Source organism: Pocillopora verrucosa, chromosome 3, assembly GCF_036669915.1.
Source record: "Pocillopora verrucosa isolate sample1 chromosome 3, ASM3666991v2, whole genome shotgun sequence".
In the NCBI taxonomy this organism is placed as follows: Eukaryota; Metazoa; Cnidaria; class Anthozoa; order Scleractinia; family Pocilloporidae; genus Pocillopora; species Pocillopora verrucosa.
The window spans coordinates 30,731,438-30,743,698 of NC_089314.1; the positions used below are offsets into that span (position 1 = coordinate 30,731,438).

Below are 12,261 nucleotides of genomic sequence, written 5' to 3' on the forward strand. Positions count from 1 at the left end.
CATACTAGTCATCCATTTGTTATTGCTAAAAGGATAATACAGATTCCCTCTGTGAGAGGATTACTTCTTTTTGATAACACCGCGACTGCATTGCAGAGGCTTGTTATTGAATAAACAATGGAAAGCAGCATGCTATACAGCGGGAATGTAGGATTATCCTTATGGAGTCAATTTTGAGCAGAATTTTCTGCTTAAATAGGTAAAACGGATAGTAGTATTGACTCCCTTTGAAAATTAATTTAAACAGCTAACTGTGGTTGTCAGGTAAATTCCGAGCGTAGAAATCATCGACTTGGGTAGATATCTTTAGGGGTCGACCCGCCGCTAGGGCCTCCATGTACAGTGCAGCAGAGAAACCATTGTTATAATTTAACCAGTTGAGTAGTATTGAATCTGTACAGCCTTTAGCTTTGCGGAGTTAGAAGTCTAATAATCCCGCTAGGGTACTTAAGCTAATTAATATCAGAGCCCATTTTCTACCACCGCCCCTCGTCCGGCCCCCTACACACCTAAACCGGACTGGATCAACTTAGCCCTGTTGATGAACGATTTTTTTATTAATTTATTCAACGATCCTTCGCTTGCCAGTGGAATTGTCTGGTTGTCCGTTGTGCGCGTCGGTGATAACGTTAAGCCAATTTCACAAAGATAAACAAAAACTTACGGTTTCCTTTTATCAACATTACCTAAATCGATTTATGATAACACAGCGACGAAAAATTGCTCATCTCTCTCCAAAATCGTTCATTTGGCGTCGAAACAACATTTCGCTATTTATTTTTTTCTAGCAACTTGCAATGTTTGCTCCGTGGCGATCCCACAAGTATCCGATTTCTGCCAACTCATTAACTGCCGCACGCCACTCTCAGTCCTTTTTCTTTCCACCAGAGAGAATCAACTACCGTGACCTTTCTCCTCCACGTCACGAACCAAACCGAGGCTTAATGATAACAAAACCGGTTAAACCAGAATTTATCCTGGGTGTTGTTTAGTGTCGCAGCCAAAGGTGCAAAACTCGAAGCTAAGAACAAGACTTGAAAGCGATAGCTATAAACCAGTATCAGTGCAGTTTCAATCACCAAAGCAGTGAATTGTTAGGTAAGAGGACTGTCAAACGACATCTTAAGCAAAGTTCAATCATTTGTTATTTCACTGATGTCGCGATTGCAAAGACAAAGAGAAAATGAAAGACCAATCGACGACACATCCCGGAAGTACCCACGTCTTTGCTACGAGTGAGGGAGTAACGTTAAAGTGAATAGTTTGCAGTTTGCTTTAAAGTAACGAGCTTTCTCATCCGGTGCACGAGTTTTGTTCACGCTATAAATACAGCAGAAACTTCTCTATTTTAGGGAATTCGAAGACAGTTCTACGGATTCGATTTGCATGGGTGCATACAAAGCAATTCTGTCTACGCCATAACACGACCAAATTTAAATGCTTCAAAAACAAAACAGAAATCTGAGTTAATTATCTCCTCTAAGCTGCCTAACGGAAAGTGGAGCAAAGAGGGTAACTATGTGTTTTTAATAACTTGTAGAACGTTTAGGAACAAATGTGTCATTAGTGAGTGGTTTTTATTCATAAATTTATCGCGTATTGTTTGAGAAGTGTGGCCGTCGACGAAAGCGTACACAACGGATTCACATAACAATTAAAGACAATATCTGTTTTATATTATACAGTGCTCTCATTATTCCATCACCATAAAGAGTGAATAGAATCGTTCACTGCCAACAGGATGCCTTTGGATACAGTCTTATGTCTCGACACTTCGGGATCCATGGGTTGGAATTACAATGAGGGAATCAACCAGCTAAAAGCTGCTGCGCTCAAATTTCTGGAAGGAGTCGAGGAAACTGCAAAGCAGGCGAATTTGAAGGTGAGAAGTGGCGATCCATGGGGTTATTGTAAAAGAACGATTGTATGGCTGGTAAAGAAGGATTTGTACATGGGAAACGTTCATGTAATCAAACATACTTAAAAAAGAAAACAAAAACAAAAAACAAGCTTTCTGGTTACTGATTAGGTTTGATGCGTTTTGATGCGTTTGATACTTCCGTTAACCGGGACTTCCTTAACTCAATTCCCAAATTAAAGAACGAAAAGTAATTCATTAAAGAGACTAGTAACATGTATTGCATCCTAGAGTTTTAATTAAGCGAACCAGTGTCAAAAATGTTTATTTCCTTTTAAATGTCTGAATGAGATCTGGAAGTGATCTCTACTGCGACCTCGATTAAGTTTCTCGGAAAATGGCGAGCATGTCGCAACTTCCGGTTTTCCAGGAATTTATCTGATAAGTGATTATAATAGGCAACTGCTTTGTCTCAGCTTACTCCTGTTCTAACCTGTTCATATGATCTATTTGGATTAATTACATTGTCGTTCTCAAATTTTCATCAATGCGTAAGTTTTCAGAGAAATAAAAAACCCGCGCTGGAATGGATTTGCTTCGCCAAAATGACGTACAGTTTTGTGCATTGAGGTCCACGTAACTTTTATTTGAAGAAGCAACGGCTGAGGAGACTTTTCATTGAAAAGTAGCCGTTTTAAAAACATGCTTCTGGATGGATCCTGTCAAAATTCAATTAATTTCTTCTTTGCGACTAAGTAGTTATCGTCGTTATAGGGAGTAGAGCTAAAATCTCTGGCTTGTGCATTTGTCTCTCAGTGCTTTGTCTTCGATCTTGTTTTTTGCTCTGAGCTTGAGTTAACTTACTGTACGTATACAATGTATTTTATTTTCCGCGTTTCGAGTTTTTATAGGTGCATATCTTTTTAGTTAGTAGTTTGATTTCTTAATCGATATGTATTTGCTTTTTACACTCAGGAAAATGTTGCCATAGTAGAGTTTGGGGCCAGGACGCAAATATTGCATAGTTTATCAAACAACTATCCAAGTCTCAAATTGAAAATTCGTAAGTTTCACTCCTTTCTTCGTTTGAAATTCTATAGATTAGCCATGAATTCTACCCGATCCTCTGTTTTAATGAAACTATACATGGGTTGACATATGGAGCGGGGTACCTGAGTTTTAAAATTACGTGAAGCTATTCTAACTAATTTCAAGAACATAAATTTGAATTTTTAACGCCTGTTTGAATTCAGCCTTTCCAAGTTGCCTCAGGGGAAAAAGAGGTCAAGATGTCATGGAATCTCATCTTAAGAAGATTGACATGATAAAAGAAAGTTCTAATCATATCTCGTGATGGGCTTGTTGTTCGTTTCCTGAGGGATGATTTCTTTTGTTTCAGGTGGACTTAAAGCCAATGGAACCACCCCAATGAAAGATGGTTTGCTGATGGCACTACAGGAGATTGGAAAAAATGGTAAGACGATAACTGCTGATGAGGCAAAACTTAATATTGCTTCTTGACAGTAGAAACAAGATTTTATATGACCTCATCCTTTTTTTTTTTCACCTCAAGAAAGAGACAAGCATGTTTAAAGTAATTAGCACGCGATTCCATTTTGGTTACAGAGAAATGAGTAGATTACATCTCATGTCACGAAGCCAATGAAGCAACCAAATATAGACAGTAAATGTCATTAACTGTGTCGAACACGGAAGTTATACACGCTTTCTTGTCTTTCGGACTGTTTACCTTCTAAGGTGGTGTTGTCAATGTCAATGGAAGGAAGCTTTGTCCACGCATCATTCTCATGACTGACGGGAAACCTACTGATGAAAATGGACGTGAAAATGAACAGGCAAGACTGTAAAAGATAAAACGGTGTCCTTTTTCCGACATTAAAACGATAACGTTTGGAATAAAATAAACAGAAACTTAATCCTCCTTACCGGGGAATAAATGGAGCTTTAAATTCATGCACTTTCGGCTACGTGATATGAATATGGATTGGCGGTATTACCGATCACTTTACTTAGCTTGGCTTAATTATCTTGCCGCAAACCAGTAGTTAAAATCATTGTTTATTGCAACGCTTAAATAGCATTTCTAAGCGTCTCGTACATTTTGATAAGATCTTTCAGTCGGTTTTGCATTTTAGACATGAGTGTTTACGTTGAGCTTTCGCCAATTTTATTTTAGGCCTTGACTGCAGTGCTACTAGTGGCTGTGCTCTTTGGTCCTCGCTGGCAAGAAGTTGGTCTTCCTTATAAGATCCCAATCGCCTGCGTTGGCTGTGGAAATGCTGATAAGGTAAATTGAATTTGTAAATTAGAAAAATTAGAAAAAAGTAATTAGAAAAAAATTATAAAAAAAATTAGAAAAAAGTGAAGTAGCACGAGTCAACAAGCCTCGCTGTCTAGTGGCTTTCCAAGTTTCGTTGACAATAATAAGTTAGGCGTTTTTACCAGTCTTCCTTAGCGAACTGATATATCCCTTTTCATCGTAGGCTCGTTAATTTTTCCCCACAACACTCCCATAAAGGACACTTTGAGCGCTAGGTTTCTTATCGAGAACACGACGCATTACGCAAATTAAAGGATGATTGTTGTCCTGGTGTTTAACGATTCAAAAACCCTGATAGCTAGACATTTTGCGCGAACGTAAGACTTGACTTGGTCTGTGAATTTTACTGAGTAACTTGTTCGCTTGTTCTTTTTTTAAAAGACAGTAGAGAGGTAGTAATTCTTCCATCAAGCTGCCGTGATTTCCTTTTAGTTAAGTTAAAACAATCAAACATAAATACATCAATTACGACCTGTGGCTATCGCTAGCTGTCTGCTGAATGATATGTTGATTTTTTTAGGAGATATTAAATGTACCTCATTTCTGGAATTTACAGTGTTTATGATGAGCGCTTTTTGTCCCCGTTTAATTTAGCCCATGGCTTGTTGCAGTAGCTCCCCACCCACCCTCCCCTCCGACCCCCAAAACAAACAAACGAAACAAATCTAGGAAGAGACACAAAACAAAACACAATAAAAACTTACGCTTGACTATCACTAGGAGCTGGAGATTTCCCCCAAACCTCAACCATTTGCCGTTTGTCAATTAGAAAACTAAATACCTGATTTGTGCTCTTTGTGAAATTTTAGAAACTTTTGGCAAGCATTGCACAAACAACTGGAGGAATGTACGTGATGGTGCAAAACATGGATGAACTCAGCACTTTTTTTAAGCGCCAAGTGTTACTATCACGTTTTATCGCCCAGTTTTCCCATGGTGAGTTTGCTGACCATAAATATCCATTGCACTGGAACCAATACTTTATTTCCTTAAATTTAAACCATAGAGTCAACTCTTAACTTTGTTTTGTGATAACTATTTCAAATGTATAGTGAAATAAGAAATTTGCCATTTCAGGGGGGGAGTTCCCCTTTTCAAAACGTTTTCTTGGAACAGCTTGTCCTCTGTAGTTGAGGGTGGAGGGGGAAGGGGTTCATCATGTCTTTCACTTTAAAACATCACATACATAAGTGTACTGCCACACAGAATAGAGTAACATTCAACCCTATGCATTCAATTCCTTTTTTTTTTTAGTGTTATACCGATATGCGATATTAGACGACTGAATTCGCACTGCGAAAATGTTAAGGGGTTCATCATAAAATGGGCGGGGTGAAGGTTTTATTTCCAAAATTTGGAGACTCTTGGTGAACTTTAAAACATTAACCAGCAGAGTGGCTCAATTTCATTGGCAACATGGTAACCTCAGTGTAATATCATTCTTACTTTTTTTAGTAGATTTCAGTTGCATTTGCCAAAATTTGCTCAACCAAAAGCTAGATGCTAAAAATTCTCACGAGTCTGAAAAACTGATTTCTATATGACAAATGACAAACAAGAAGCATTGTTTTGTTTACTTTCCTATTCCACAGATATGACACAACTTAGGAACTTGCTTGTGCTGCAACAGTTTATGCGAAGTCTCGGCGAAGACATGGAAGAAAGGGAACTGGTAAGAGAGTTATCAATGCATGGATTAGAGAATTGATAGCTCAATTCCAACAATATCAAACTCTTGCCAGGGCTAAGGATAATTATCCGAGGAACTGGGTTAGAACGGAGAGGGCCGGGAAGGAAACAAAAAAAAATGTTTAGATTACTAAACTCAAGTTTACCATAGCTCTCAATCTTACTTTTCACAAGGAAAAACGTTGCACACACGCGCAAGACAGTTTTACACTTGTTCGTTTGTTATTTCTTTTTGCAGCGTCCTTTCATGGCTCTCTTATTGGCCATGTTGGTTGCAGACGATGACGATGACGATAATGGCGTGAGTAGTATACATTTTGCTTTGTGCGAAGCTTATTTTTGAACTTGATGCTTTTGATGGTATTTCCTTGTCTTCAATTAATACGGGAGAGAAACAGTAACCATGAAATTGAACTACTGACCAATCTGGATACACGCAGAGATATTTCAGCAAGATTTGCGAATGCAGTAGAAAGTAAAAAGAAAGTGGCACTTATATAGTTTCCGTTGTTATTGTTGGTGTCGTGTTGTCTTCCCTCTCATGCTTAATTTTATGGCCTTTATCAGCAGCAACCTCGGAGAACTAGCAAAATGACAAATGGCCAAAATAAATAAACAAATAACTGAAAGGTAGATAGGTAAACACTCACAGACCCGCAAGTAATCAGTGCTAAGCCTCTTTGCATTGAAATAAAATTTCAAAATAGTGCATGTCATGTTGGAGCTGTTGTTATTATTACTCCTTAGAACTATCCCAAACCTCCCCCACCGGGGACACGTGTTCGCAGAGGACCGCACTGGAAATGGGGCGACCAAGATGGAGGGAGAGTTGGTACAGTAGTGGATGCTGGAGGAACGCCTGGTCAGTTAGGATTTTGATAGCTAACTTCATACTGCGTCCTGTGAATCCAAGTGCAGAGTCAGTAGGGATGGAGAATGTGATAATTAGTTTTATTTTGAAAAAAAGTCCTGGTAGGCTCCTGTATAACTGCAAACCTTTTTTTAAACTATTCATTTATCTAAAAACACCAAACTCGAAGTTCAGTCTTTATTCACACTTAATTTGTTTTGTCATTGTGATTTCCGCTGTTGTTGTTTTGGTTTTGCTATGTTGTCTTCTGTTTTTGTTTCCGCTCTGTCTTTGTTTTATTTCTAAATAATTGATTTATAAAACACTCACAAGACCCACGTTAGATAGCAGCGAGATTTTGATGCAGGATTCCTATTACCTGAGCGTGAAGAGAAAATGATGAAACAGTACGGTGAGTAAGGAGTTGGTTTATCTAGTCATCTGCATGGTGCCACTCGGTAAATTCTCGCTCAGAAAATACAGACGTTTTTCTTCTCCAATTCGTTTCTTTGACAAAACTCGACAATGTCAATTTCCACTTTGCAAGCTTGATTCCACCATAACAGAATTTATGTGATATGTCCCAAGGAGGGTCTTAATGAGCTGATGGCTTTTACGGTTAAAATAAATTTTTAGCCTATTTCAGGCTATCGGTTAATATCTTTCCATTGCGATGACCAGAATTTTTTTTACGGTTAATATTTTTGCAACTGACGGTTAAAATTTGTCAATTCTTACGCCTAACGGGATCACATTTGCTTTCAGGTTGGGTGGAGGTTCAATGGGATCGCGGAAATAAGAATTCCTACCGCTACGGAAAAGAATCTGCTTTTGATGTCAAAGTAAGATACATTTATTAAAACTCATTATATGGAATTTCTACATAATATGTTCGCATTTCTTTCCGCACAATGAACATGTGAAAGGGGAAGATTACGCACTTTGGTAAGCCGCCGGTCACAACGGACGCATGTTGAAGAAAAATATGGTGTGTGCGCAATTGTTGGAGTACATGCGGATTGACAGAGTAGAGAGATCTCCAATTATATTGACTACTTAAACACTGTGGTGACAAAAGTTTCCGCTACTTTGCGCCCCCAATGCTTGAGCTTTAAGTTTCGTGAAGTAACACTGTCATTTTTAGGTTGTTGATGAGAACAGACGCGTGCTTCTCCTTGAAGGAGTCCAAGTTGGATGCCGTGTGATTAGAGGTTAGAAAACTTCGGAGTCATCCTACGCTTCCGATAGAGCACCTGGGCGGGTCAGGCGGGTAGGAATCAAAGAATCAATCCAAATTACATATATGTTGCTAAAGATATTATCACTAGACGACAACAACAACAACAACAACAAAACGTGCGGGAAAGTGTTTGGTTTCTTGGAAATTTTCAGAACATATATGAAAGGGGACCACAAACTCAACATGAAGGCAACTGGAAATGGAACTGTAGATTTTTTATATTACAGTCATTGTGGGACATGAATTCAATGAGAAAAGGGAGGGAGAAGGAGGAAGAATGGCCTGACTGTATTTAAAGACCACAGTAGGCGCTGCAATTACACAAAGAGCAATTGCAGAGTCGTCGGGGAACTTAGAGTAATTGCTTTGATTTTAGATGTACTTTCTATTAATTTGTAGGACCAGACTGGAAATGGGGAAATCAAGATGGAGGAAGTGGGAACATCGGTCGCGTTTATCACGTAGGCAGTGGAATTGCAAAGGTGAATTTAGCATGTTTCAGGTTATGATTTTTTTTTCTGCTTCATTTCCTCTCTTTTGTTTTGCTTCACACATTGCTCTCTCAATAGTTTATGTTCTGTATTTTTTAACACGAAAACGAAGTTTTTCTCCTGATCTAAGGGGCAGTTTAAAGACAGGATTTTTTTTGCACAATTTTTTTCTAGAGAAATTAACTATCAACTTGACCATTTCCCCACAAACTTAACGTAAATAGGTTTTTGAGGAGCATCTCACTAATTCACCTTTTGGGCTTTAGATTTCACGTGTAGTATCACGTGACTTTTGATGTAAACAAACCTCGAAAGTTCGGACATTGAGTCGAGCTCGCAGCACATGTGTCCGAACTTCGGCTTTGGAAATTTTTAAATAACTTCCCACTTTCAAGAAGCGTCTCTTCGCTCAAAATTGACATCGTTCTTTCGACATTTATTTGATCGTTTTTAAGCAAGTTGTCATTGCGCTGCCGTTGAGGCAGATGCGAAGAATGTTACAGGAAGCGTTGCGGCATGGAATAATTGAACTAGTTCTGCGTACAGTGATGTATCTGATCAGGTATTTTCAGGGTGTTTAGTGCGTAGATTGTCAGATAAAACCCCGTCCGACAGAAAATTAGTGCCCACGAATCGCTGTAGAACGTGAGGAGGCCTTGATTCCCAAAAATAAAACCGATTTCAACTCTATGAACGTGTGCGATTGCAGTTGTTTAGTAAGTGTATACCTAAACATAATGGTTACGATAAAGAGATGAGCTTATGGCACCTGAAAAATGATTCACGGTACTTCAACTCCTGGGTAAGAAACGCTAACGGCGACCTAGTCAAGTTTTTCCATTTTCCGGGGGCAGTTAGACAAAAGACAAAAGGAGAGAAGGTAAAGGTGGATGAGGTTATGTCATCGAGGTGACTAGTTTGTGTGCAAAAAAGGACAGCTACGTTTGTAGTCTACATTTCGTCGGTGGAAATGGTCCAACAGAAGAGGATCCTGATCCCATATCTGCTGTAGCTGGTAAAGAAAGGGTAAGTTAATTTAGTCATTCTTTTATATCACCATGCCTAGGTGTCGCGACTCGTAAACGAAAGGCATCTTGCGAACGAGAAGCAGATAAAGAGAGGTGCAGGAAAGTTTGCCTTCAACGATCAGTGGCAAAAACCCTTCTGACACTTGATCGTCAAACTGGTAAATCGACAGAGGAATACGCAGCAGTTAAAGCCCTTTTAGTTTTGAGCGTGGAGCCTGTGATGAGTTCAGAGAGCAAATCAAATAATTAAAAATATCGTACAATCCGAACGGCGGCGACGCGTTAAAATTGTTAACAGTCCTTAGGGTATAAGCATATCATGAATTATTAATTCCCCTAAAGCAGGGACGTCGCCTTTTCGAAATTTGGATCCATTGGCAGAACCATTTTTTCGACTGCGGAGGTGATTTCCACTAACGAGGTTTTCAAGTATCCGCTCGCTGAAATCCCCCGTTCTTGTAGATATTTTTTAAGCTCTGCCACACTCATTGCGTTGAAATCAGCTTTACTTTTGTGATCTGCCATTCTCAAGTTTCACTTTTCTTGAAGGTTGTTCTGAGTTTCGCAGAATTTCCTATTTGCGTTACTTAAGGTTAAAAAAATTGGTACATTAATCAGCTAAGGAAATCCACACCCAGATACGTAATTACATGCGGGAATTAAGGCTTCCTCACGTTCTACAGCGATCCGTGGGCGCTAATTTCCTGTCGGACGGGGATTTATCTGACAATCTACGCACTAAATACCCTGAAAATACCTGATCACATACATCACTGTACGCCGAACTAGTTCAATTATTCCATGCCGCAACGCTTCCTGTAACATTCTTCGCATCTAATAAGGACTTTATTTATAGAGGGGGACACGTAACAGCTGAAAAGCTGACAAACCTGTGGCCCTCAACGCTTCAACGGCAGCGAAATGACAACTTGCTTAATAAACGATCAAATAAATAACAAAAGAAAGATGTCAATTTTGAGCGTAGAGACGCTTCTTGAAAGTGGGAAGTTATTTAAGAAAAATTTCCAAAGCCGAAGTTTGGACACATGTGCTGCGAGCTCGACTCAATGTCCGAACTTTCGGGGTTTGTTTACATCAAAAGTCACGTGATACTACACGTGAAATCTAAAGCCCAAAAGGTGAATTCCAATCAGTGCTTTTGGAAATTATAATGAAGTTGTTTTATGATTAAAAAAAAAATTCTAACTTCGCGTTTTTAGTCCAGAAAAACAGCAAATGACTCATATTGTTACAAGTCAAATCATAAGCTTGTAGTGTAGTTTGCTATTTCCCGATTTAATTTTTGCACGTGTCAATGTGGAAATAGTCATTTCATGTAAGTTTGTAACACGTCTAATTATGAGCAGGTCCGCTGGCCCAATGGAAGCACCAATAGTTACCGAGATGGTGCAGAAGGAGCGCATGATCTTCTTGTCCACCCTGCGGTAGGTATCTTGAAGTCAATAAAATTATGAGCTCACATAAGCATAAGACTTAATCAAAGGTTGCCTTAGTTTTAAGTTGCACTGTTTTCGCCTGATGATCACGAGTTTCAGTCGCGTGATCATATAGTCCTGTTTGTTTGTTTGTTTGGTTTTTTGTTTGCTAGTCTATCTGTTTGTTTCGGATTCATTTTTATAACTGCAACGATCTCCCCTCTGTTAACATATTTGTTCTTTAGTTCAGCTATATGATTTTCATGAAACTCTCTCGAGGCCAGGGCTATGTGGAGCTGACAGTTTCTCTTCATCGTAGGACGTGATCATGATGCCTGTCTTATCTGCTGGCTCACCAAGGCAGCAGCCGTCTGAGGCTTGTCTGGTGATGTAAAGCTCGACAGCTGTTGAGTCCGCATGAGTGACACCAAGTATAATGAAAAGGCAAAGTTTTTAGTTTAAGTCTTAGCTTTAGAGCTTGAGGGTTGTTTAGGAAATGCAATGCTCTGGGCCTCTTTATTAGATACAGAGCAGCATAGAGCTGAGTTTAGGCAAAAGCACATATTAGCAGTGATCTAGTGTGGTGACTTTATTAGTATCTAAATACAAATTTAGTAGAAAAAAGAAGTGAAATAACCTATAAAGGATTAGGATTTGTAAACAAGTTTTGCAGCTGTTAAGTGTTGTAAGAAGAAGATCAGTGAAACTTCACCAATGAACAAACAGCCAACGACGATGGTGAATTGCAGACATAAACGTTTTGGACTGACCTACACACAGGTACACCCGGGGATGTCAGAATTGATTATCAAAAATTGATTATGATGGATTGAAAATCTGCATGGCTTGCTATTTTCATAAAAAAATTGTAGGGAAGGATTAAAAAGAAACTTCAATATATTTTGCCTATTGATTAAACTGTAAAGATTTGCTTTTTACATGTCTACTACATGTATAAAGCAAGCAGCTAGAATAAATGCATGGCTCTTGTTTCGCAAAATAATACGCTATTCCCTTTATACCTGTGTCACCCGAGTGAAAGCTACCTGTTCTTTTCTTTTGAGTTGCCCTGTCACAGATTAAACCTCTCAAGATAAAGAGGGGGTCCTGTTTTGGAAAGACTGATAGCACTTAGTTAACTAACAAAAAAATGCTAAAAATTGATAAAGAAAACCGCGTATGTATGTAAGAGCTGGTTTGTAATTAGCTAAAATAGGAACTCGGGAATGGTTTTGTAAGTAATTGTTGTTGACTGGTTAATACATTTCATGACAAAACGAAACTTTCTGTTGTTGGTTTCAGCCTTGAACACTGAAATGTACTTCTTT

General features: G+C 38.9%; 1 protein-coding gene across 6 annotated transcripts; it reads left to right on the top strand.

Annotated features, from left to right (window-relative positions):
• The first annotated feature begins 950 nt into the window (after nucleotides 1–950).
• Nucleotides 951–12,215, top strand: LOC131774516 (uncharacterized). 6 transcript variants are annotated; one of them, XM_059090563.2, is made up of 15 exons: nucleotides 951–1,098; nucleotides 1,686–1,882; nucleotides 2,834–2,921; nucleotides 3,258–3,332; nucleotides 3,617–3,714; nucleotides 4,056–4,166; nucleotides 5,009–5,135; nucleotides 5,792–5,871; nucleotides 6,127–6,189; nucleotides 6,636–6,750; nucleotides 7,504–7,580; nucleotides 7,883–7,949; nucleotides 8,378–8,460; nucleotides 10,865–10,942; nucleotides 11,253–12,215. In XM_059090563.2, exons 2-15 carry the CDS (start codon nucleotides 1,742–1,744, stop codon nucleotides 11,325–11,327), a joined length of 1,278 nt encoding a protein of 425 aa, XP_058946546.2. In that variant the 5' UTR covers nucleotides 951–1,098; nucleotides 1,686–1,741; the 3' UTR covers nucleotides 11,328–12,215. The 6 variants fall into 6 exon arrangements, 3 of the variants coding, with proteins under 3 accessions (XP_058946546.2, XP_066019768.1, XP_066019767.1); XM_066163671.1 differs by having other exon boundaries at nucleotides 988–1,098; nucleotides 1,741–1,882; XM_066163670.1 differs by lacking the exon at nucleotides 951–1,098 and adding an exon at nucleotides 1,363–1,512.
• The last annotated feature ends 46 nt before the right edge of the window (nucleotides 12,216–12,261 follow it).